This window comes from Scatophagus argus, chromosome 14 (assembly GCF_020382885.2).
Source record: "Scatophagus argus isolate fScaArg1 chromosome 14, fScaArg1.pri, whole genome shotgun sequence".
NCBI lineage: Eukaryota > Metazoa > Chordata > Actinopteri > Scatophagidae > Scatophagus > Scatophagus argus.
Genome location: NC_058506.1, coordinates 13637886 through 13663364, shown reverse-complemented (window position 1 = coordinate 13663364; position 25479 = coordinate 13637886). Strand labels below are relative to the sequence as shown.

The 25479-nt window shown below is 41.0% G+C and overlaps 1 protein-coding gene across 1 annotated transcript in view; it reads left to right on the top strand.

Annotated features, from left to right (window-relative positions):
* Positions 1–1441: 1441 nt before the first annotated feature.
* LOC124071008 (reticulon-4 receptor-like 1) overlaps positions 1442–25479 on the top strand; it is a 76681-nt gene continuing 52643 nt past the window's right edge. The window contains exon 1 of the mRNA XM_046411428.1: positions 1442–1777. Within this exon, the coding sequence (XP_046267384.1) occupies positions 1765–1777 (13 nt within the window). The 5' untranslated portion in view covers positions 1442–1764. The remainder of the gene's footprint in view (positions 1778–25479) is intronic.

The following is a 25479-nucleotide window of genomic DNA, read 5'->3' as shown; positions in this document are numbered from 1 at the left end:
ACCTTACAGAACATTTTAACAAAAGCTCAACATTTACAGCATCAGCCTCTTAAAGGAGAAGGAATATGTGGCAGAGCGCTTGTACTGGATTGCATAGATATATTATCATATACTGTATGAGGAGCTTTTTAATGTTGCAACTGGTCGAGGTGCATACAGTTTTAATCATTTTATATTGTGCCAATTTAATCTGCATGATCTGTAGAAAGATGATAGTTTTGCATGTAAAATTTTAATCTTAAAGTAAAAATCAACTTAGCTATACATAATATTTATTTCCTATGTAAGATGAATGTTGTGAAGTAAAAAGTACATTTCTCCATGAAATGTGGTGAAGTGGAGGTACAGCGTAGCATAAAATGGAAGGTAAAGCATAGTAACATACAGTAACTGTATACAGAACAGGAGTAAATGTGTGCAGTAGATGTTCAGTACTGAACAACAATACTTGAGCTACTTACAAATACTTCGTTTGGATTTCTAGATCTCATTTCTTGACAGCTTGCACCAAAACTATTATCTTCAATTGTTAAACTATGACCACAAATGCTGTCCTTTTTCGCCATTATTTCTTTACAATAACTGTTTTAGGAATGTCTTTTTGCAGTGTAACCTTGTAAAACTTGTACTGCACATTCTTACAATACTCCAATAAAGAAACTGTGAATTTGACTTTGAGAGACAGTGAGGCAGAAAGTGGTAAGGTAAGAGAAAGGGAGTAATCGAATTGTAATTGAAGCTTTGGTGATATTATTTGTGCAACACTGACAGCCATAAAGCAAAGTGAATTGTTGAAGTGAAATTGAATTGAGGCAGATAAAGGAGCGCTAGAGACCTGGACCTGATGAGTGGAAGAGTGAGAGGGTGCAAAGAACTGATACAAGCAGGATTTTAATTTGAAAACCTTTAACTGCTTCATCAACATATAAGCTTCTTGACTGTCATGCCAATAAAGGGTAGCTTATTTGAATGGGAAGAGAAAGAGAAATGAGAAGACACTCTCTCTCTCTCTCACACACACACACACACACACAGAGATAGAGAGAGAGAAAGTGAGATGGAGAGAGAGAGAGAGGCTGCTCTGGCTTTCATCAGTCACATCTCACAGTAGGAGGGGGGCTGAAGCGGCTGCCTCGGAGCTCTCCGGTAACAGAGACAGTAGACGGCACTGACTCACACCGACTTATCCACACGCAGCACATTTGAGACTCTACCTGACCCGCAACCTGACAGGAGGAAGATGTTAAAGACATAAAGGAACTTTTCTGTTGTTTTGGGGCCGTTTTCAGTCCACAGCTGGACAGCACACTCCTCTGAACGGGCATCAGCTTAAGTCAGAATGCATGTTATTGATTCATAAACACCAGATGGCGGTGAGTTGAAATGTCTTTAAAACACGTTTAAGTGTGTCAGGACGGGACGAGGTGTTTTTGCTCGCGGAGGAGAAAACTTCGTTTCTACCGGTGGCGGACCTCCTGTTTGCGTTTTTAATTTTGTCAAACATCATCCGACCACCCTCCACCCCCACCTCTCTTTTCTCCTCCTCTTATTCCACCACCACCTCCTCCTCCTCCTCCTTCTCGTCCTCCAACCGCCTTCACTTATGAAAACAGCCACCGAGGAGACAAGACTACACAGCCTGCCTGCCAGCGGTCAGAGGGAATCAAAATAATAATTTAGTCAACAGCAGCACAGGATTGGACCTTCACAAGGATGCTACTCCCGCACAGACACTACTAGACGGTCCAAACAGCCGCTGCCAATATGTTTAGGCGAGGTAAGAGACTACTGCTGCTGCTGTTGGTGATGAGGAGCGTGCGTGGCTGGGCCGTTTATCGGTGTCGACGTGCGTCTGTGTCTGTGAGTTGGTACAAATTCCTGAAGTACTATGTCTTTTTTTGTTTGTTTGTTTTAAATGTTGCCATAATGGAAACGCGAAATGAGCCTCTCGGTGTTGCTTTAACAACTTACCAGCCGTCTCTTTATCTGATCTGACAGCCTGGAATGGAAAGGAAATTAATTATTTATCCAAACCCACTTCATGTACAAAAAAAATAAAAAAAAAATCTTAAAATAGCGAACCCGCTGCCGCACTGCAGTTTGTAGGACTTACCTGCAAGAAGATGGCTGGTGCTGGTGCTGCGCGTGCCAGTGTGCGTGTGTGCGTGCGTGTGTGTGTGTGTAAGAGAGTGTGTAAGAATGAGATTGTTAGGGGAAAAGTTGGCAATTGTGCTCGCTGTTACAGAAGTTTCACCCGTTTGGGCACTTTGTGCGCGCACATTATCCACGACTTGATTGAGCGCGCGCTTAGGTGGTGCTTGCGTGGTTGCACTGGCGTGACAGAACGCGGCGCGCAGCCTACCAACAGCAGGATATTTTGACTTCTGTCTGCTTTGGGAGAGGGTGGCTCTCCCGGTGGAGGAGCAGACGACAGAACAAGGCGCGTCTAATACCTCACATGCTGCTTACTGTCACACTTTCTCGCGGCTGTTTTGTGGTGAGAAAATATATTAAGTTTTAACCACAATGACCTTGTCTGAGCGTGTGCGTGTTGCGCGTTGTGTGTGTGTTGACGGGGAAGCTCCCAATCCCACTATCAACCTCCTTTCAGTGCTTACATGCGCACATGAGGGTGCACGTGTGTGTGTGTGTGTGTGTGACAAAAAGGAGGCCCGGCAAGCAGCACTTTTAACAAACCCTAAGAGGCCTGGTCAGAAATGGATGATGGATGTTTAAAAAGCATCACTCATTTAGTCATGATTCAAACATAATGCAAAATATGAAAGTAAACACACGCCCACACAAACGCACAACACGCACAGACATATTTTTCAAAAAGAAGTATTTGTGGAATGGTGACTCATCTGCCAACCATGCCCCCCCTCCCAAAAAAAAAAAAGAAAATACAGTGGGGCTCCAGTGAAAGGCAGATTGTCAGGGTGCTGTTTTGTGATGAGTGGAGTGCACGGCTGACTAAACCCTGGGAACATAATAGAAAACATTCTTTTATAGAGACACTGGAAGTCTGTCATTTGTCATTTCAGAGCGGTCCAACACCGAGGAAGGCAAACAACGCACAAACATCCATTCACATCATTACTTATTAGCTCACTTGGTTGGCCCGAGTGAGGGCACAAGCTGGGCGATCTCCTCATTAAGAGTGGGACCTAATGGGCTTGACAGAGGGCTGATTAGTGCTGTCATTGTGTTTGTGTGTGTCTGTGTGTGTAGGCCATGACAGAGCAGAGGAGAGACACATAAAGCTTGCTGGCTAGAGGGAGACAAGCTTTAATTTTAATCTTCCTGTAATTTCTGATGGATAGCACCCACCCACCTACACACACACGCACACACACGCAGTGGTGATGGCTCATGCGTTGCTTTGTATCTCCTCCTACAAATATGTGGCTGTCAGTAACAATAATAAAATTCAGAGTAATTGTGCAGTCTGCCTGAGATACAGTTATCTATGTCTGTCACCTTTACCCACAGTATCTCTCTTCAACGGGATAAAACAAGAGCGAGAGAGAGGGAGAGAGAGAGGGAGGGAGGAGAAGGAGGATAAGTGTTTTTGTGTAATGAAAACTCCCTCTCTCTTTCTCTCTTTGTCTTCCTCTATCTCTCTGCTTGGCCAGTTCCCGCTGCCAGCCTCAGCCTGAGAGGAGGGAGGCCTGGCAGGCTGATTGGCTACTAGCTGGCTGGTTTGGGTAGCTGCCGACGCTTTGTTTCCCAGCTTGTTTGAAGCTGGATTTGTTTCCCTTACTTGACTTTGCTTCTGTCTCCAACCTTTCAGCTGTCTCTTGTTTTATGTGCAGTTTTTCACAATCACGTACACTGACACTGTGAGAGACCAAAAAAACAAAAAAAAACAAAAACAAAAACAAAAACATGGCAAACTTTGCAATTCATTATGAATAGAAATGCTACAATGAAGAAAGGCGCAAAAGAAAATTCTTTACTATGCTGTGTCACAGCCTTTAAAAGTGCACACACTGAGAGTTGCATTTTGAGTTTTATGGTATCAGCTAGTCCAGCAGCTAAACATTATTTGCCCAAGCATGCCAATTTTCTCAATTAATCAATTTGTTTCTAAAATGTCAGAAAATTATGAAAAATGTCCTTTATAATTTCCTATAGCTCAAGCTCAACTCTTCAGATTGCTGTTTTATCCTACCAACAGTCCAAAACTCAAAGATACTCAGTGATCATATTTGACAAAAAAAAAACAAATCCTCATATTTGAGAATAATACATAATTCTATACTTACTTTCATATCAAATATTCATATGTAGTCTTACCACGTGTGACAATGAGCGATAAATTTAATGAGTTTCTTACCCATAATCCCATGCTTATTTTGATAGTGATTTTCAAAGCACCTAGTTTTCTTTTTCTTTTAGGAAACTGCATTGAAAATTGATTTCATCAAGCTTTTTGCCACATTTAATGCACAGCTTCACTCATGAAGCACAGGTGAGTCAATGATATCATTCAAAGAAACACCATCATTGGCTGCAAAGGTGATCAGCAGTCAGAACGTGCAGATGAATTTAAGGGTAAACATGTGGATTGAGCTTCAGAGTCCCGACGGTCGCGGCTCAGACAAACAAATCAACTGTAATCGATCAATACAAACAACTTTATGAGGGTTTTAAAAGCATTTCGCCAGACAGGATTTTCTTTAAAGAGTGGGAAAATGGCACTGTAGCCCCATCACCCTGCTTTCATACATTATCTCATGCCATAATGGAATACTGTTTTAGAATAAAATGTACTGTCAAACTGATGGCATCATTTTGAGGCTTTCTGGAGAGACTCCTCGGCGTATCTGTTAATCAGCAAACTGCTTCCCTCTAGAATTTTATGTGTTAGATGGTTTCAGAAATATCTTAGATTCAAAAGCTAAGAAAAGAGTATGCCAACATTTACAGTGGCTGAATTGGTGTGAGGAAATGAATACAGACATTGTGAAATCATTGCATTACATTCTGAGTTAAAGCGATGATGTATGGTTTGGACCACAGAGCTGTGCTCTGTCAACAATAAAAACTCATCATCAAAGCTGTTATTTGTGCTTGAATGAAACGTCCCTTCTACCTCATGCAGTATCTTTAACTCACAAATCTCCCTCCTTAAACTCTGATATACACAATTCATAATGACTACCGTTGCTGCATAAGAGTATGCAGTCTCTGTGGATTTGATGGTGTCATATTGAGACATACAAGTTCAAGTTATGAACAGGAATGGAGATTGTGAGCCAGGCCTTTTGGTCCAACATCAGTGTCTGACCTCACAAACTTCTAAAGACAAAAAACTGTCTCCTCCTCTTGTCTTATTATCATAATTTTTAATTTGATTTCATCCTATTGCTTTCAGTCTCACTCTCACCAAAGATTATATTGTAATCCACAAAAATTTGCAATATCTGAAGTCGTGAAATGTTCTGTGATATTACCTTCAGCCATGATAATATATAACTAACTTCAGCTCAGTACTGAAATTCACTGATCAATATCAATATATGATGGTAAAATTGCAAGTCACTGTTCATTCAGACTGCAGCCTTAACCTCGCTTGAGGGCCCTCAGCTTTTTCTGGGCCTTAATGTGAATAAAGTCTGGCCTGATTATTAAACTTTCCAGTAGTATTATGGACTTCCTGCTCAACTTGAGCCCAAAGAAATGAGAAGTTTGTCCCTATTCAATCCAGACATTTTCAGTGCAAAACAGTATGTTCTCACAGGATGAATGGTATTTGATAGACTATATTAAAAACATATTATCATACAGTGTATCTGACTGCATTTCGAGAAAGACTAATGTCACATCCTTACTTCCTCTCTCTGAGCTGACAGTTGCATTGGCACGCCTACATTTTGCCTGCAGGCCACTGTAAAATCTACAGTGAAGCAATTAGAAGCTGCTGTTGCGTTTTTGTGTCATTATATGTGTGTATGTCTGTGTGTGTGTGCATCTATGATAGCCTTGGTGGATGATAACAACATATGGATTAGTGACAAAATGTTTATTCGGGTCGTGAAGCACCAAATGGTGGGATAATTGAGTGCTGAGATTGATCCAAATTTTCTCTTGCAGTATCGCCATCCTGAGGCGGTGGACAGATTTTACAGATTAGGGCACAGGGACACAATGCAGGTACTTCTTGTGGATTCTGTAGATAACTAAATCATCTTGGGATTTGATGACTGGAATGGAATTCATATGATAATCAATTACATCTCTAATGCAAGTCACAGCGGAGAACAGGATGAACCGCATCGGCGCACACAGCGCCACACACAGCGAATGTCCGTGCGATGGCCGTGCATATCAATGACCTTTTGCAACAGCTCCTCCTGCCTGATCTCAAGGTCACTCACAGACTCCTTCTTTCTTCTGATGTAGCCTGAGCTCAGGGTGGTCTGCCTGCTGAATTGTATTTTATCACCAAGTGGTACAACAATTTTCTAAAACGTGTGAAGGGTTTGCAGTCAATACACCATGTTGAAATACATTAAAATAAGTACAGGGACTGATGTTTTATAGCTTTGAGCTTTTAAACTGGAGAACTCCTAACACACACACACACACAAAAAAAAACAAAAACAAAGAAAAACTAAACACTGACTGAGCAGAAATTGTTTTGATGCTAAAGCAAACACCAAATGCTACAAATTATGCTGTACAGACCATTAAGTGACATTTCACAATGGCCCTGCGATGTTTTATTCCAACTTTCTTGCCAAACAAAGCTCTACCAAACATTTATCATTATGCTCAAACATGCTGCTTTGCACTTTCAATATGTTTTAGGTTATAGCGCAAGTTAATGGAGCCAGCCATAACAAAGGAAACATTACTCTGCACAATTTTACATTGTTTAAACCAAAAAAAAAGGAGGTAAAAACCACGAAGCTTGCACAGCAAAACAAACAAAGCAGAAATGGTTTATGCCTCAATTGCCTCTAATTAGACTCACACTACTTGTTTAATTTCAGCTGCAGAAGTTATTGCTGAATTGTTGGTAAATATGGTGCACTAATTTGCTTATGAATCTTGGTGGTTCACCTTGAGAGCCAGGGGCAGACACAGCAGGAAGGTCCTGTGTGAACAGAGTGCCCAATCAAATGGGACATTACACCCTAACTGGAGCCCTGTGGAGGCCTCTGATTGCAGGTTCACTTGACAACAGCAAGGGCTAGCTGTGCATGTGCTCTCTCTCTCTCTCTCTCTCTCTCTCTCTCTGTGTGTGTGTGTGTGTGTGTGTGTGAGCCTCAGGAATCATTAGTGTAAATGTCAGAGCTGGAGGACTGGAGGAGTGTATACCATGCAGATGCTGATGCAGACATGTACAGTAGAAGGAGAAGAAGGGCAGAAGGAGAGAAAAAGTGTGATGGACACAGGAAATAAATGCGTGATTATTTGGAAACTGACTTCACCTGGAGGATGAGGGACTGCACTGAGAGAGAGGGGGAGAGAGAGGGGGAGAGTCAGTGACGAGTCAAAACTGAGCTGACGGGAGCTGATTTTGTTTCAGGCTTTTTTCACTGTCTCCCTCTGTTGCCCAGGAACTTTGGTATTTTCTTGTCCCCAGAGAGAGGGAGACAGTTGGACAAACTAATGGCTTACAGCAGCTTCCTTGTTGGCTTACTGAAGTGAATGAGCCATTATTATTCGTGTTAACGCTGAAGTGTCTTAAATTAGAAGCCATAAAGTTAAAATGTAAGCAGAAGACAGTTTTGAGCTATTTTTTGATTTATTCCTGAGAGTGAATTGAGGAGATGGATATCAATTTTACATCTGTGTATTAAGTACAGTGTTTGAGTCTGTCTTTTTGTCTGTTCAACAATACACCTGCCAAAACCTCTAACATTCATTCAATAGGTTGTTTGTGGAATTCGTTAAAGATCCATTACAAAGATGCATTAATTTTCTAATTTGCAGTTGGAAAAAAAGGCGCCAACTCCTTCTCCCTCATTAAAAATTCCAGAATATACAAATCACAATTTTAACCACTGGACACAAGATGCCTCCTACTTCTCCTTCAGTTGAGCATTGACTTCCAAACTATTTTCATTGTGCACAGAGAGAGAATTGTCGACTTCGAGCAGTGAAACGTGAAAACAGCCTTCTACGGTCAAACTGTGCACTTACATCATTCTGCACAGTGAAGCTCAAACAGCCAACTGTCGAAACAGGAAGAAAAACACATCGATGACTGAGGGGAGACTTTAAATAAACAAGATACAACAGGTCAATGAGTCATTTCTATAAACTGTAAAGCTCATTTTTTCATGTTGGACAGAACAAGGTGAGCTCACTGCGAGATTGATTTCTCAGAAAGAAAGCAATCAATTGTATTTCTCAAAACTTTGAACTATTCCTTTAAAGTAAAGCCATTAATATACTACCCTTAATATAGCAGTTAACACTAGCCTATCTCAAATGGTACTGGACATAAAGTCCCATATTTGTTCATTGCGGCTGATACATCGGTGAGAAAATGATGGCCACATTATTGAGGAATTCGCACTACATAGCACATTTCTGCACACATTCACAAAGGAAAAAATCAAATCCTTTGTGTCTAACTCCTGTGCAGGATATATCTCCTCTATCCCCCCCCCTCAAATCTCCTCTCCTCCCCTGTCTTCTCCTCTGTAGCTGGTTCGCTCTGTACCTGTTGAATAATTGATAGCTGTTTTGGTTTCCGATAAGGCGTTTGGGGTCTTCAGCTCTCAGCTGTATGGGCTCGCTGCTTTCCTCACGGCAGATCACACAGCTCAGTCCATCCTTTCACTCCCTCTCACTCTCTTCCCCTTTTTCATTCGGCCTCCCTTTTTATCTCGTTTTAGTATTTTTTTCGTTCCACATGCCAGTTATTCTGATATGCGCCACTCACGTTCTCTGTAATATGTTTGTATGCATGTACTGTATTGCAGCCACCAGCTCCTATTCCAGGTTTTATTCCAGATAAGCTCTTGATACCCATCTTCTTCTTCTGATTACAAACAGCCCTGCAAACATAAATGAATGGATTTTTTTTCCTGCATATTACCATGGAAACAGAACTTGTACAGACAGAAAAAACAAGTAAATAGGATAAGGTATTTAACATGCTTCCATAAACTGGCTTATACTTCAGCAGCCCTGCTATCACATGCAGGTTGCTGCATGAGATCTGAGTTAGGATCTTCTTCCTTCTTCCTGGTGTTTACAAGGGGTAGACAAACCACTGCTGAAGATTTTCAACTTTGAAGTGGCTGAGTCCTCAGACAGGTGTGTCAAGTAGTTAGCATGCCAATTAGCAGCTTTTACAATCTCTCTCTAAAACCGCTCCATCATCCCCTGTTGGTTAGTTTCAACGTGAGACTGCTGTCCCTCTGAGATCAGATCATCGTCTTGAGGCCTTCCTCGCTAGGAAACATCAATATTAGTTGATTGTTCATATGCTGTAGCCTGTGTTCCTTTTTCATTTGAATGGACCACTCTGTTGATGCATGAGCGGTGCCAATGCAGAGTGCCGTGCCAAGATGCTACCAGAATGCTTATGCGATTCGCTCAGCCAGGTGGTACGCTTGGCCAATCAAATAGGTATGCCATATTTCTACTCCTTTACCTGGAATGATGGAGGATAAAATCACTGTCAAGCCTTCAAATTCATGGATATGTTATTCTAATCAGCCTTCCTGGATTACATTTAATCATCTCACTACAACACACCCCTACCAGCGCAGCCTCTCGTTGTTTATGCTTACCTGACAAAGACCTCCAGTGACGATGTGAATTCTAATTATTGTCTATCTGGAAGAAGGGCAGAAATAGCTCAGTGTTGTTACAGCAGCGCAGCTCTTTGTCGGGAGGAGGTCGGCATGGATGGCTGGGTCAGCCAAGTGTGTGACTGCTGATCGTTTCTAGTTTAGCAACAACAGATAATGTTGTGACAGTGTTTTGATAATGACAACAGTCGTTCCTAATCCTTAGCCAAGTTTTTTTGTACTAACGTGTCTATAGTGGTAACAGTTCAGAAAACAGTGATTTATTTCTCTACAACAGGCATGTCAAACTGGTCCACAGGAGGGCCGGTGTGGCTGCAGGTTTTGCAGCACACCAGACTTGACTCATTTAATCAACTGATCTCCGTCTTCAGACAGCTGATTGGTCAACGGTGTGCTCTTGGTTGGTTGGCACAAAAACCTGCAGCCACACCGGCCCTCCTGTGGACCGGTTTGACATGCCTGCTCTACAACACTGATGTGGTCCTGTCCAAAGGGGCGTCAGAACAGGAAACACTCATATGGATGTTTGTGGAAGGAAACGACAATCAATTTCGTCTTTTAATTCAGAGGAGTCATTACCTTATGTTTTAATGATTTTTGACCGTTTTCACTGATACATTAAATTATCTATAGCAGTGTTATTTAGTCTCCGTGGAGCTTTACTTTCCTGATTTGTATTTCAAAGTCTCATAAACAAAATCACTTTGCCCTTTGGCATTCATTCATATACATCATATTCACACTGAAACCATGTTTACACTTACAGGTAATTTTTCATTCATTATTTATGTTGTTTTGTCAACCCCCTTCAACAAATCTCAAATGGAGCACTTGAGTATCCCAAACTGTACTGGTGTGTCAATATGCACGTGCAAAAACTGCCTTACAACCTTTCTTCTTTATTTGTTCCCTTGGATTCTGAGTCTCTCTCCTTTTCTGACTCTCTTTTTTTCCTGCTACCTCTGTGCAGCAAAGTGTTTAAAGCTTGTATTGGCAGTTACCCAGCATGTGGGGAATTGAAGGAGATGGGTTAAAGAGGGAGAAGAGTTCATCAAACCCAGGACAACAAGTCAATTCATCCTGATTTACCACATCATTCCCCATCTGTCCCACTGTGTTCCTGTAGGCACACCTGAGCACGTGTGTGTCTGCACATACACAATGACTCAAACAGACACATGCAGACACACACAGTGACTTACTCACAAGGTCTCTTTTACGTTTTCTCCCTCCCTCCCTCTCTCTCTGTACTGCAGTACAGACAGACAGGAGCGGCAGCAGTAGCAGGTCTTACATAACTACATCACTGCATTAACAAGCCCATCTGCCTCTGACTGGTGCTTACACTTTGCGTTAGAGCTTTGTTAAAATGATACACACTGAACACAAGTGCACAAAATATAAGAGCACCTGAAGTGTCCTTACAAGCAGACTGAAAGTGAAAACACTAAAGATTCTCCATCTTTTGTCTGTACTGAGCACATTTTGATCAATTTAAAAAGAGATAAGCTCCAAAATAAATGAAACATAAATGCATATGCTTGTTAATTTTATTTGCACTTTTAGCTTTGAAGCTACAGTCAAAGCAAAAGCCACCAGTGTATACACTCAGCTTGCAGTTTATTAGGTGCTCACAGCTAAAATGATTGCAGTCTAATACAACAACCATGCGATAAATTATACTTTCATGGCGCTTTTAATGTTCCGTGTTTGATGTAGAGACGTTCTTGTATTCAGTGTGCCCTCGTTGACAGAAATGTGATCAAGGAAATAATAGAAACTCCGGTCAGTCGTTCAGCAGCAGCAAACCTGAACATCACAGCCTTCATGCTGCTCAGATTTATTGCAGGACAGTTTGTGTTAAAGTGCATTAGTTTTAGCTGTGCCTGATAAACTGGCAACTGAGGCGGCAGTCTTACCCTCTTGTCTCCTTCTTTTTTCTTTGAATTGCTTCTATCCTGCTCGTCTGTCTATTGCTGAAACAATCAGTCACTTAATCAGTTAGATTAGTGATAGAAAATGAGTCAACAGCAGTTCTGATAACTAAATATTTTCCATTTGACATTTACACAGCAAAAATGACAGATATTGTGTGGTTCCAGTGACTTAAATGTAGTGATTTACATTTTTTTTCCTTCTGTTTGAAAACATCACAGAGGTGAGTGTTTTACACAGTTTTTTTGTTTTATGTTTTTTCAACTAAATTATGAATCAATAAGTAATTATGAATGATCAATGCTTGAAGCCCTACCTCTGTCCCTCGTATGCATTCATCTGTGCTTTTTTTGGGATCTGGGTTGTACAGCAACAGACTTTCAACCCACACAATGAAATTCATCCTGTTCTGTGTTTACTGATGCTAAATCCAAGTCTTGACTAAGTTCCTGTGTTAATCTTAGAACAAATATGGAAAGGACAAAGATGACTTCACGTCACAAAAAAGCCCACGCAGAGGTGCACCAGCACGCCGCACGGAGACACTGATGCATGAAATGGCTGAAAGTAGAAGCGTCTAATGTGTGTGTGTGTGTGTTCGTGTTTGATGTGTGCTTGAGAGTGACGAGAGGAAGTAAAGATGGAGTGATGTGAGAGAACAGGAGATGAGGGACGTGTGAGAAAGTGTTGTTTGTCTACTGCCACAGCTTGTTTGTGTCTTGAGTCTCATTATAACGCTGAGGCACTTGGGTGTGCCTGTGAGTGTGTGTATCTATGTGTATCAGTGCATGTGTGTGTGTATGTGTGTGTGTGTGTGTGACACGTATTCTTACATAACAATCAGATGCTCAGCTGGGGACACTGTACAGATGAATCCCATGGTGCCCTTTTACTGGCTCCAGTGTGGAGGTTTTCTGGAACACAACTCAAAAAGTCACCAGAGGTGAAGTGTAACAGAGCTGGAAAAGACATGTACCCATTCTAATATGAAGTAAATCAGCTTCATTATTATACTGTGCATTGCTGCACAAACCAGCAGTCATTTTCATGACATTGCATTTATATTTTAGTTTTCTTGTATTCAGGACTAAATGCTGTTTTTGAAGCTGGATTGTAATACAATTAATAAATAAATGAAAATATCATAGAAGTACTATATACAGTATATTGTGTATCTTTAACATATCAAGGGGATGAATTAAAAACTCTAAGCCAACCCTCAAACCATCTGCTCCATGTCCAGCATACTGGAAATGATTTCTGCATGATGGACTCAAGGTAGAGACTGTAATAATCCATAGTGAGTTTTCCTTTTATGCCGCTAGCTTTGATTTTATGTCAGTAATCATTCAAATGGTGGACCCGTCAATGGGAATAAAACACCTCATTTACGGCATGTACACAGTTGTACAGTACATTTGCCTTTGAATCATGGAGAGATCACTACGGTTTAATATCATAAAAATGGAGCAGAATGTGCACCCAAAGCCACAGTGTGAGACACTGAGAGAGACAACATTAAATATAGTGAGCTTTAAATAAAAGTGTCAAACTGGTATAGCTGTTGCTGATAGAGCTGGTTTATGGGTGTGCTGCTGTCCCATGTAAGTGGTGTTTATGGGAGACTTGTCCCTGCAGCATCTGTGTCAGAGGGCGCCAGCAAAGTTAATGTAGAGGGTTAGGGTCTGTTAGAGGACGACAACTACAATGCAGAGACCAACGTGTGCTTGTCTCACAGCTGAACAGACTGTGACAGTGGTGAGAGGGAGGAAGGGTGAAGACATCCACAGCGCACCCTCTGAACTCCCTCTCCCCCTTTAACCAATACCGCATTAATCCTCTTAAGCTGTCAGCATGACCCAAAACTGATGATGCACAAGAGCACAGAGAAGAGGAAAAACTCCCGCCAAGTAGACAACAGTTTGTGACTAATAGTGAGTTTAGCACAGCTCACCAAGCTCATAACTGAGTTGTAGCACTGTCACTTTGGCGCAATTCAATTACTGCTTTGAGAAAGGTGCTTACTTCAGATGTTTCTGCTCATTCATAAGTCAGTCCAGCTCTCCACCTGGTGTGTGTGTGTGTGTGTGTGTGTGCGTGTGTGTGTGTGTGAGAGAGAGTGTGACCTTCCTGTGAACCAGGGTGCACCAGTGAGCACAGACTTTGTAGACCTTTTTTTTTTTTTTTCCAGATGTGCAGTTTAACAGATGGCACCACTGGCTCATGAGTTAATGTCAGCTCACCCACCCAACGTTAGACAATCATGTGGCTACGCAGGTGTGATTTAATGAAGGGTGTGCATGCAGAAGCAGCATGAAGCAAATGCTGTGACTCCATAGAGAATGTGTGAAATAGCGAAAAAAGGAAAATGAGGCAGGGGACAAGAGGTGTGGGCACAAACAGAAACATTCATGCTCAGGAGCCTCACAGGACAGAATTTTTACACCTTTGCTTACACCTGATATTAGGGGATATAATGACCTATGAGATCATCACAACACAACAGATGCATACCTAATAATTCTAAAAAGCCTGTATGACCCGTGTTTTTGTTATGATTACAACAGTGTTAGTGTCCCAGTAAGGATCTGGCTACACTGCAGCACAGCTGTCATGAAGATGGGCTGCTTGCCCAACTACACCAGCTGTGCCAGCCCAACCATCACTTAATCACCCTGGGAGGAAAGGAGGGTGGAGAAGGGAAGCTGAGCTGCGAGGTTAAAAAAAGAAAGAGCGAGTTGTGAGGGTGACAAAGTTGACGTCAGAAGTGGAGTTGAAGGAAAACTGCAGAAAGGATGAGGGCAAAGGTGGATGCTTAAGCAGGAAGGAGAAAGTTATGCATTTGAGAAGCAATGGGATGCAAAGAGGCGGGGGAGGGGGGGAATGAAAAAAGTGGAGCAAGAAGTGAACTGAGAAACAGTCTTGATAGATGAAGGTAGGGTGGAGGGTGAATGTTGGCAAAAGAGCGATGGCAGCGAGAGTGATAACACGAGGAGAGGAAAGGCGAGAGAGTGATTTGTAAAAGGAGGTTGGAAGCTGAGGTGAAGGAAAACGGCCTACGCTCTGGAATGATGAAAAGGACGGAGGGCATAGTGTGAAAGAGATGGAGAGGGATGGAGGAGAGAGATGATGTCAAACATGTTTTAGGTCGATTTCTCAGCTGGCCAGATCAATACCGCTGCAATCAGTCTTGTAATAGCAAGAGCTGTATGCAACCACACAAAATGCAGCACACTGCACTTAGCAGACAGTGACTTCTGAAGGGCTTTCAGCACTTGATCAGGTGCAAACACTAGGCCTTGAGCTCTGACGGCAGTTAACATCTCTTAATGAGCTGGACCAAATGCCGCAATAAACATGAAGATGAGTCAGTTGACCTTTTAAATAAAATAAACATCATTATTGTGCATCGCTGTCTTTCTCTCTATGTGCTATCTACTGACCCACCTAACTATCTTTCTACCATATTCCTCTAATGCCTCTTTAATGCCTTTCTTTCGTTCGGCTGTCTCTGCATATGTTTTGACTAACATAATATCAGGCGACGACTCTTGAAGCAAATTATCCGTCCCCAGGGCAGATTTGTGCTGCACTGCCCGAGATTTAGGGCGACCGAGATAAGTACATTTGTTTATATTGTAAAGGCAGGTTGTCTCTCTTTATCTTCATGTTGAGTGAAGATTAATCTATGCTAAAAGGATCACTGATGTATGAACATTAAACTTGGTTATTGACATATTTAATGGCAAGATAAATATGTCCCATAAGTTAAAGGTGATATAAATGAGATTCTGAACATTAATATAGCAGTAAACAACTACCTGCTGTTTTCTTTTGGTGTGAGATACTCTGATGTGACATTTAGTGGCAGCGAATGTCATCTATAGATGCTTTATAATGAATCTTCTGCCCCAACCTGATCAGTCAGCAGCCACTGATCTGTTCATATGCAGACCTGGAAAACAGCACAATTGTACTGAACTGAGACAAATGCCCTGACATTCATTGACTGAGTACTTGTAAAAACTAATTGGTATGGACAGATGTCAGGAGCTGCTATTGTGCTGCAAAGTCCAGTTTATTTATTTACATGGAAAGTTACCTGGGGCCACGAGAGCTTCAAGCAGCGAAAACAGTGATTTCTATGGCTGGTAATGGACAATAAAGTAAGCCCACCTTTTGTGCTGGACCACAGAGAACTACTCTGTTTTCATTCATATATTTATGTGAAGAACAAAACAAAGGAAAGGTGAAATGTGACATGAAGAGTGTAATCAAATTAAATTATATTTGCATCCTATCATAAATGTGAAGCCATTATAAATACGACACTAATACAAAGTGCCAGGGTTCCTGCCTACCTCTCAGCATGTGTTTTGGTCTGCATCTCCCTCTGTCTCCTCCTACCTGCCCCGTCTCTTCCCATCTGTCTCCTCTGCTAGTCTGAGGGACCTTACACGCTCTGCTCGGCAACAGATCAAGACAGCTACATCTTCTCCAAATGTCATTTCACAAGCATTTCCCCAGACACGTTCATGGAAGAGGTTTTTCATGTAGTCACATGTGCGTATGTGCTGCTGGTTGTGCGACGCGTGGGAGTTGAGTCTGCTCCCGAAGACGCCACAGTTTTGTTTGGATCAGCCAAAGTAAAATGGACAATTATATCTCGTGTATGACATCACTGTGTTAAACAGATGACATATACATTTCCACGTTGAGAACTGAAGTAGGATGTTGGGTAAATAAAGTATTGTGTTATTAAAATGGTGAAGTCATAAATGGAGGGACTTAATTCCTCCATAATCATCCTGAGATGTCACCAGAAAAGAGGATAACAACAAATAATCCACTTCTTCAATCCCCTCCTACTGCTGCAAGAGTTTGGACGCTCATTGGGTGTTTTAATAATGACAAGAACACCTCAGCGAAGGTAGATAAATTGGATTAACTATGTAATATAGATGCCACACACACACACAAACCCTCTGTCGCATCATTATTTTCCCCCCTTTAGATGCGTACTGTTTACCACCACATCCCTAACATCCCAGTACCTCCTCCTTCCTACTACAATCCCTCCGTGTTTACCCACAAGCCCCCTGTGGTCCAGAGGCGACGGAGCACAGGCTTACCTTAAAGAGTTAGCATGGTAATACCTTCTGGAATCGGAGTCAGTCAGCCAGAGCAGGCCGGAGCAGAGTTAAGCCCTTGCTTTACTCACATCAAAGGGGACGGGACATCCACAGCAATCTCCCAGAGTGAGAGTAAGAGAGAGAGAGAGAGAGAGAGAGAGAGAAAACGGGGATGGAGGGGGGAGGCAGAGGGGGGGAGGGGGGCTGTCATATATTCCCTTTATCACTGGGAATTTTATGGTTCAGACCTGTGATTCTGAGGGGAATTTTATGGCCTGACCAAAGATGGGCAGCCTCAATTCAAAAGTAGAGCTGGCTCATCACTTCTCAAAGTGTGTGTGTGTGTGTGTATGTGTGTAAAGTGTGTGCATGTGGTTGTGTTTGTGAGTTTTGGCCCATTTGTGCCAGCCTTACCTTTCTTTACTTTAAAGGCATATTTTATCATCCTGACAGCCTATTGTTTATCAATCCCACTTTGTACGAGCTGATTCATGCACTACTGTTGCCTTCCACTCAGACCTGCATTTTTAATTGAACGCGTCTCCACAGGGGCAGGAAAAAATTAATTCATACAGGGGGGATAAAGTTGTGTTGCAGGTTGTTTCTCTTTTCCTGGATATTTGCTATGTCATTTTAATGCGATCATGCTCCGCAAACATGTCAGCACGTACTTCCAGATGCACTCATGATGTTTTATGGATGGATTATCAGATTACTGTTGTTTTTATAGCTTGACAGAGATATTATCGCAGGATGACGTAGGTGAAGTTACGCGTCGTACATGAAATGTTGGAGTGAATGCACCAGATACATCGCGCTAATGAAACATGCTCTCGAGAGATTATTCATATTCAGTTTTAATTATGAGATGGTCTCACTACACAATAAGCTTCTTATCTGATTGTGAGCATCAATTTATTTCTAAATGAGCCACTGATATCCAAAACACACACAGACACACACCACACATACACACAGCACCTTATGCAGCTATTTTACTTTACAACTGAGATCCCATGCGCAGCACATAAGCATTAATTTAAAGTCCAGTTCATTTTAAAGGCGTATTTCCTCAATCAGCTTCATCCTATGAGTGAGTCCTACACAAACACACTGTTTTCTGTCAGAGTTTTGGTTATCTCACATGTCAGATTTGTGGTTTTGTCTGTTGTTTTCTCATTGGTTTAAAGTGGGTGAGGCCCTGTTGAAGAAAGGTGAGTTGTCTTATGTTACCAGCGACTGTCAGTGACATCCTTTAATGTCCAAACCAACCCTGATGGAGATTAGTTCTTGGGTCTTTAACTCACAGGATGTAATTTCAGCTACTAGGTGTCTTTCACTAGTTTGATGATGTAGTGAAGTGGTGTGGGATCATGGGAGTTGCTCTCTTCATTGTTAAGCAACTGTGATGGCAGAAGAAAATCTGTCTGATGTGACTCAGGCAGAAGTGTTTTAAAGTTGAATTCATGTTATGTTTAGTCTGTTATTTTCTCACTGGTTAGTGACTCTCCTCCTGATGTGACAGGTGACCAAATGAAATGCAACTTGGACTAAATTAGATTTAAAAGTAAAAGATTTCTCTGAATTTGATCACTGTTGGAAACATTTAGGATAATGTAAGTACACAGCTCAACAAAATATATTATTAAAGTCTGGTTGTTTTCAGACATTTCAATGCAGAAATTCTGCATATCATATCTTTAAACTCCCAATAAATAATATGAAAGGATGTTTTTATGAGCTTAAACTTTTATTTTTGCTCATTTAGTCATGAATATTTAATGTTATGGAGCAGTCTTAGTGAAACTTTTCACATCAAAAAAGTGTACAGAAACACAAAATGCATGAAACCCATGAACAAAACAGTGATTTGTTTCACTTATGTTTAACGTTATTGTGAAAATAAATGATTTCTTCTTTTGCTGGGGACCTGTGGAACTCCATCAAGGACCCCTGTGGGTCCCCGGACCCCACTTTGAAAACCAATGTGAACATCTGAGATGTGGTTTTCAGGGGCTTTTTTTTTTGGGTGGGGACAGATAACAGTGCTACTAACAAAGCAATATTTTGCACACAAGCAAAATGTTTAGTGCCAATTTGAACAATTTTGCAGATATATTCCACCAGTCAATCTGCAAAGAGACAAAGAGCTGAGTTCCTGGGAGAAGGAATTGTCTAATAATTACACATTTAATCACATGGGCACTGAAATCATTGTGGTTCTAAACACATGGTGACTGTGCATCCTCACACTGTGCTTCTGTCTCTTTCCACTTCAGCTCTCATAATTCATGAGTACATGGCATGTGTTTGAATATTTCTCCTCATATTTTACACAGACTCTGCACTCTGCATCACCAATAACAACTTTCACAGATGAATGACTTGTTGGTAAAGTAATGTCACACTGCAGAATTTCCAGGACAACAAAATACCAAAAAACTTTAATAAAATTAAGCTTCTGTCAAAGGGCGAGAGCTTCCCACTAGAGCTGCCATTTTGACCAACTTTACACAGGAGAAAAATTGGATGTACAGGAGGCAGCAGTGCTAGTTTCTCTATTAATAGTAGCACCAACAGAACGTGCTGTAACATAATCCAGCCACAGCTTGCATATTTGTGGTCAGACATCAGTGATTGGTGGATATTGGACTCCAGCCTGCAGGGCCGACGTAAAATCTCTGGCATATAAACACTACGCACACTAGCATTGTGCTTTGTATTGACAGGATGCTATGTAATGCAGTATATTAGCACTGCAATAACAGTTATTTCCGTTATTGATTATTCCGCTGATTATTTTCTCAATTAATCAATTAGGTTTGGGCTATTAAATATCAGAAAAAGAGGAGAGGGAATGGTAATTATAGTTTCCCAGATACCAAGGCAGTCCAAAGATATGCAATTAACAGTAAAATAAAACAAAGATCCTCATATTGGAGGGGATAAAACAAGCAAATTTGTAGCATTTTTTCTTGAATAATGACTATTTAATGGATCAAGGTGTTTGAGTGGGAGGTCATTTGGTCTCTAGAGAGAAGAGAGATAAACTGTTCAAATTTGGTGGAGAAACCACAGGTCACGTCATTGTTCCACTCTGGTAATCATGATGCTGATATTGTTGATAACCCACATGTTCTCATTACAGTAAACACACTGAAATGGTTTATTATCTTTGGCTTCTTGCGAGCTAGAGACGCATAAAGAGAAGTTTAGTCTACCGTAGTGCTAATTGCCAAGTACTCAGTGTAAGAGCATCATCATAGTAAATATTAAATGCACTGAAGTGTTCTTAGAAAAGTTCACTGTGCTGCTTTCTATTCTAGAGCAGGCAAGATCCAAAAAAGTACTGCATTATTTTTAGTCTTTCAAACTCCACTGCAGATACTCTCTGTCTCAGTCTCTCTCACACATACGGCGATAGAGTATTGGACATATTGAGTTAAGTTCATACTACTGAGTATGTCCATTGACTATGTCACCAACTGCATCTGGGATAAACCGATCAATTCTCCTTCATCTACACGGAAGCTAGAGAGGCACTAAGCATGTATACAGAGTGGCATTATGCATTATGGACAGACCAATTAAGAAAGGGAGACAGAACTCCGGAAGGAGATGAGACACTGAGGCAAAAGACTGATGCGTGGGAAACGACTACGCAGGGAGACTATGCATATAGTCAGATTGATGGTTCTGAACAAAGAACAGATGGGAAAAAGAATTATTTGAATAGACAAAAAAGGAAGCGACTCATTGAGCCAACAGAAAGCAGTCGATGCAAATGAACAGCGTTAAAAGTAGAGAGTGTATTGGAGCAGAGACTGCATTTTTGCCATGATACAAACTCAGTCCAAAAGCTATCACTTCCTGCAGAGAGGGACGTGGCACAATGGAGTAGATGCTGCTGTTTTAGAATATATAAGCACAGCTGTCGCCTACAGCTAAAGCAGAACTATTACAGCTTAATTCTGTAACATCTGCTGCTCCCTGGCCGGTGAGGGCAGACCGCTGGAAAACACAGCAGGGACAGGAATTAAAAACAAGGGTAGGTGCAGGGCAGGGGTCTTCTTTGCTATGCCACAGTGTCCATCTTATCTGTGTCACCTCTACTGATCTGTGTCACTGTCCCACTTTCCAGAGGTGGAAATGAAGTGACTAAGACGGACAGAGAGAGAGAGAGAGAGAGAGAGAGAGAGAGAGAGAGAGAGAGAGATGTGTAAAACATTGACAGATGGAGAGGAGATTTTGCACCAAAGCCACGTGGGTCTGCAGCAGCACCCTGAGAAATGATCGGGTGTGAGCGTGCATGCATGAGTATGTCTGAACGTGTATGTGTGTAAGTGTGTTTGTGTGTGAAAACGGAGGTTTGGCCTCATTAGGAGCTTGTTTGGGTAGGACAGGGCAACGCTACCGTGAGAAGGAGGATCAAGAGGGAGCAAAGAGGAAGCTTGAAGTATAGCAGGGATTGAAGGCTGGTCTCTGCAAAGACTGCGAGAGAAGGACATCAAAGAAATGCAAGAAGTACAAAGTTAATGGGCTCACTCATATGTGCAGGGCCATTCATATAGCCTTGGCTGAACAAAACCTTTTAAGTAAGTGGAAAAGCAATAGGGATCCAGAGGAAATTATTTCATTTCCCATAATAGATATATTTTACAAGTCCATAAATAATTTCAGTTATTACATATAATGACTACTTTGAATTCTGTAATTAAAATAGCGAGGCTTTAAAGTCTCAAAAAACAGTCATTGGAAAGACTAACATGGAGTCTCTTAATGGTTTTAACTGAGAGTGGTGCTTGAAGAGAGGCCAAAGAGTCATTAAAATCTGAAAAGGTTTGTCCCAAAACACCATGAATGATCTTGGTAATTTTCCTCATAATTAGTGTCATGTTGATGTTTTGGACTGAAGCTGGAACTTAGAGGGAAAGTTGAGGATCAAAAACTTCCCGAATGTCTTCAGCAAATTTCATGTAACTTTCTTGAGGCTCGCTTTTGATATCTTATGTACATAGTTGAAAATTTTGGGCTCAGCCAAAACATGCACTTTCTGGGTATTGTGCAAATCAACATCACGTTTTTAAAGTTAGGTTTGACCTGAGGGTAGCACTCGGACACGAATAGTACAACCAATGGGTAGATTTAATCCTTTGCGTGTAGAAAATTATTCATCCACAAGGTTTGAAATTTGCACAGTAGAGGAATGTGAACGGGCCACCACTAATATCAAGATTGATCCGCTGGTAACAATGAATATTAAAGATAAAAACTGATGAAAAATGAATGAATTAAAAAATAAATGGACACGGTCTGGTCCCCAAAATCACACTTTGAAATCAATTTTGCCGACATTCATGAAAATATGTTGTTTAGCAGTTACTGCATGACCGCCACCACAATATGGTCACATTACATAAAAGGGATTTTTATGGAATTTATAAACTCATTTATTTTTATTTCATTTTTTTTCCTTGAAAGTAATAAGCAAGGGTAAAATATTGTAGAAGGTCGACTGAGGCTGTTTTAATTTAATCTCTGATGTCACTATTTCAAATGTGCTGTAGGTCCAATGGAAACGTGGAAGTCAGTACATAATTACATGCACATCACTACTTTTGTCTGTGTTTATGAAGTCAATGCCAAGTCTAGCTTGCTATTTTCACCAAATGAATAAAGAGCTTTAAACAGCTTTTTATAATTTAATACAGTTTTGACTCCCTCTTTTGGTGTGGCCGTTATTGCAGATGCTGAATATACATTAATAATAACTTTTACTATACTGCGTTTTCCATAACTCAGCTGTTTTACCGTTGTGCACATATGATACTTGTACTTTGAGTGCAGTAAGATCAAATTTAATTCTAGTAATCTTTGTCACAGAGGCTAAGTAGACAGAGAATTAAAAACCACAGCAAGAGAAGAGAAAAAAGGGGAATTTGGAGCAGAATTGATGAGGTGTAAAAAGAAAATGGGGCTGCAGCGGCTTTGATGTTTTCACACAGCATCCCTGACAGCCACGCTGCAATGGGACTAGGGAAATTTCCCATTATTTAAGCAATGAATGCTGAAATGCTACCCAGTTAACACGGAGAAAAACCAAAAATAACCATGTAAAGCAAGCAGACTTAAATGTAAACGTTCGGTTTCTCCAGAGGTTTCTCTTGTGTTGGGTCTGAGTGGCTGCAGAGGTGGTTCACACATTTCATCTGTGTAGTCACATCTAAAGACTTTTCAGAGTAGTGCAGTACTCTTAGCATTACAATATTTGTTTACATCATTTTTTACAGACAGTTGACTGCCTGCATATAAAGTAGCTCAGCAACATTACTCCTTTCCCGAGTGGATTTTATGTTGTTAACATTTTATTTTTCTCTTCCTCCTCATCTCAGTCACTGCACCCTCCTGTTTTTTTTTTTTCCTCTACGCACTGCTGATTTCTTGCTCATGTGAAAAAGTATGATAAAAATAAAGTGTGGAAAATTATTCATGTTCAGTAGTAAGAAGAAGAAGGACAATAAGTCCCATATTCCCATATTCAAACTTTTAAGTCAACGGAGAGCTGTACTAGTACAATACTTTTCACTCCAGAGAACAGTCCTGTTCAGAGAGCTGAATTACTGGTGGTCACAGGGCAGCTTTGTATGATTACCTCAAATGCACCTGAGCAGCTTGGGAGTTTAAACAACAGCAAAGCTCAGATGTAAGCTTATGGTTATATTTAGATTTGGGAATCAGGGGAGACAAGTTTAATTTAGGGGACCATGGTTGAGTTTTTAGGTGAGTTTGTTAATTCAGTAAAAGCACCTTTTAATAGTGTTACAAAGACACACATGCTCTGAAACATGCACACACACACATTATCTCCCACACACAGCTCAAATGCAGAGATAGCACACACACACAAGCAGGTAGTGAAAAGAATGAAAGCAAACAATTTCTGTCTCTACACACACATACACACACCTAAGGAGGTCAAAGAGGACACGATGTTGATTACAGAGAGGAGATTTCATAACACAGGCCAGAATTAGATACAGAGTCTGTGTGGCTTTTGTTCTGTAATAAGAACTGAGGAGCAGAATAAAGAGAAAATAGAATTCCTCTGTTCCTCTCTGTGTAAAGAAAATAAGTGTTGTGATACGCAGGTGATTGCATTGCACTGTTCACTGCATGTGTAAAGGTCGGAGGTTGGGACTGGACAATCGGTGAAAGTCATCACAGGTTACGCTTGATTTCGGGTTGGATATATCATGACATGATAGTCGTGCGTTGGAAATCTGTCGTATTGAAAAGCAAACTTTTCAGTTCAATTCACGATGTAATTTCTGCAGATGAGAGTTTTTCAGTCAACACAGTGGAAACAAAAGAGAGTTTGATGATGTAGTGAATTAGAGTGGGATCACGGCAATTGTTGTCCTCATATTAAAAGGGCAGAAATGTTAACAAACAAGGTAATGTTTGAATGTTTTACTCGTGTTGGTAGTCAACTTTCTTCCTCACTCTGTGATTCTTTGTTTCTGAAAATCATTTTTAGGGCTTCAAAGCCTCAATAAGAATTACCAGTGAATATTCAAAGCTTATATCTGTACAATTTGATTAATGGCAGATGGGTTTGGGGTGGGTGAAGCTCTCCCCGTGAGGCACAGTGACACACAAGCAGGTTAACGCTCTGTTTTTCTACACGTCTCAAAGGTGACACGCAAACGCTGAAATGAAAGCTGAAGCATTAAAAGCTGCCCCTTGTTTCATTAGAGTAAATCATTAAAGGAAAAATTCACAGATCAATGCAAAATATCAAGAAAAAAAACAAAAAACATAAAGAATTCACCTGAGAAGCTTGTGCTGCTCCACATAATTTAAACCAGAGGAGTGGAATGAAATGTCCATGTGGGGTTGGGTCTCTGACTCAAAATAGTCTGTTCAGGTTGGTGGTGAGTGGATGATTTATGGGTGCATGTGGATTCAGATGAATGGAGGAGCCTGGTTTGTCGCTCATTATAAATTAGTCTTTTTCTACTTTTCCGGTGCAGTCAGTGTAACGTCTCCTTCCTCTTAGGGAAGAAAAAAAGAAAAAAGAAGAAGCGTTCAAATGCTGATTTGGACATCAATTACCATGGCAACGACCGAGGCCCCTAAGCATTCGGGTCAATCCTGCTCTCTGACTCTCTGCAGAAACACAGTGAAAGGAAACACACCTTTACCTTGAGTAAAAGTACTGATTTCTCTGGCTTTAAAGCATTGTTGGAAGCATTTGAGGTTATTACACCTCAACACCTCAGAAAATATTTTTGAGTTTTTAGACATTTCAAAGCGGAAATGCACTATTGAGCAGTATTTCAACAGGAGGGTCTCTGTTTAAAAAAAAAAATGCAGATGAAGTTTTCAAAGTTTTCCAAATATCTGGAAAAATGCTTTCAGCAGGTTTAAGACCTCAAGAATACACACAATTCATTTTGATGAGTACACCATGTGTATTTGTGTGTGTGTGTAAACACCGACGTGTAACTCAGCTCAGCTTTCTGCAGCTGACTGAATTCTCCTTATGTAACTCTGTTTCATATTTCATACACTTCTATTTCAGCCCCTTCGCTTGACATTGCTAGGCTTCACAGATACAAGATGAAGAC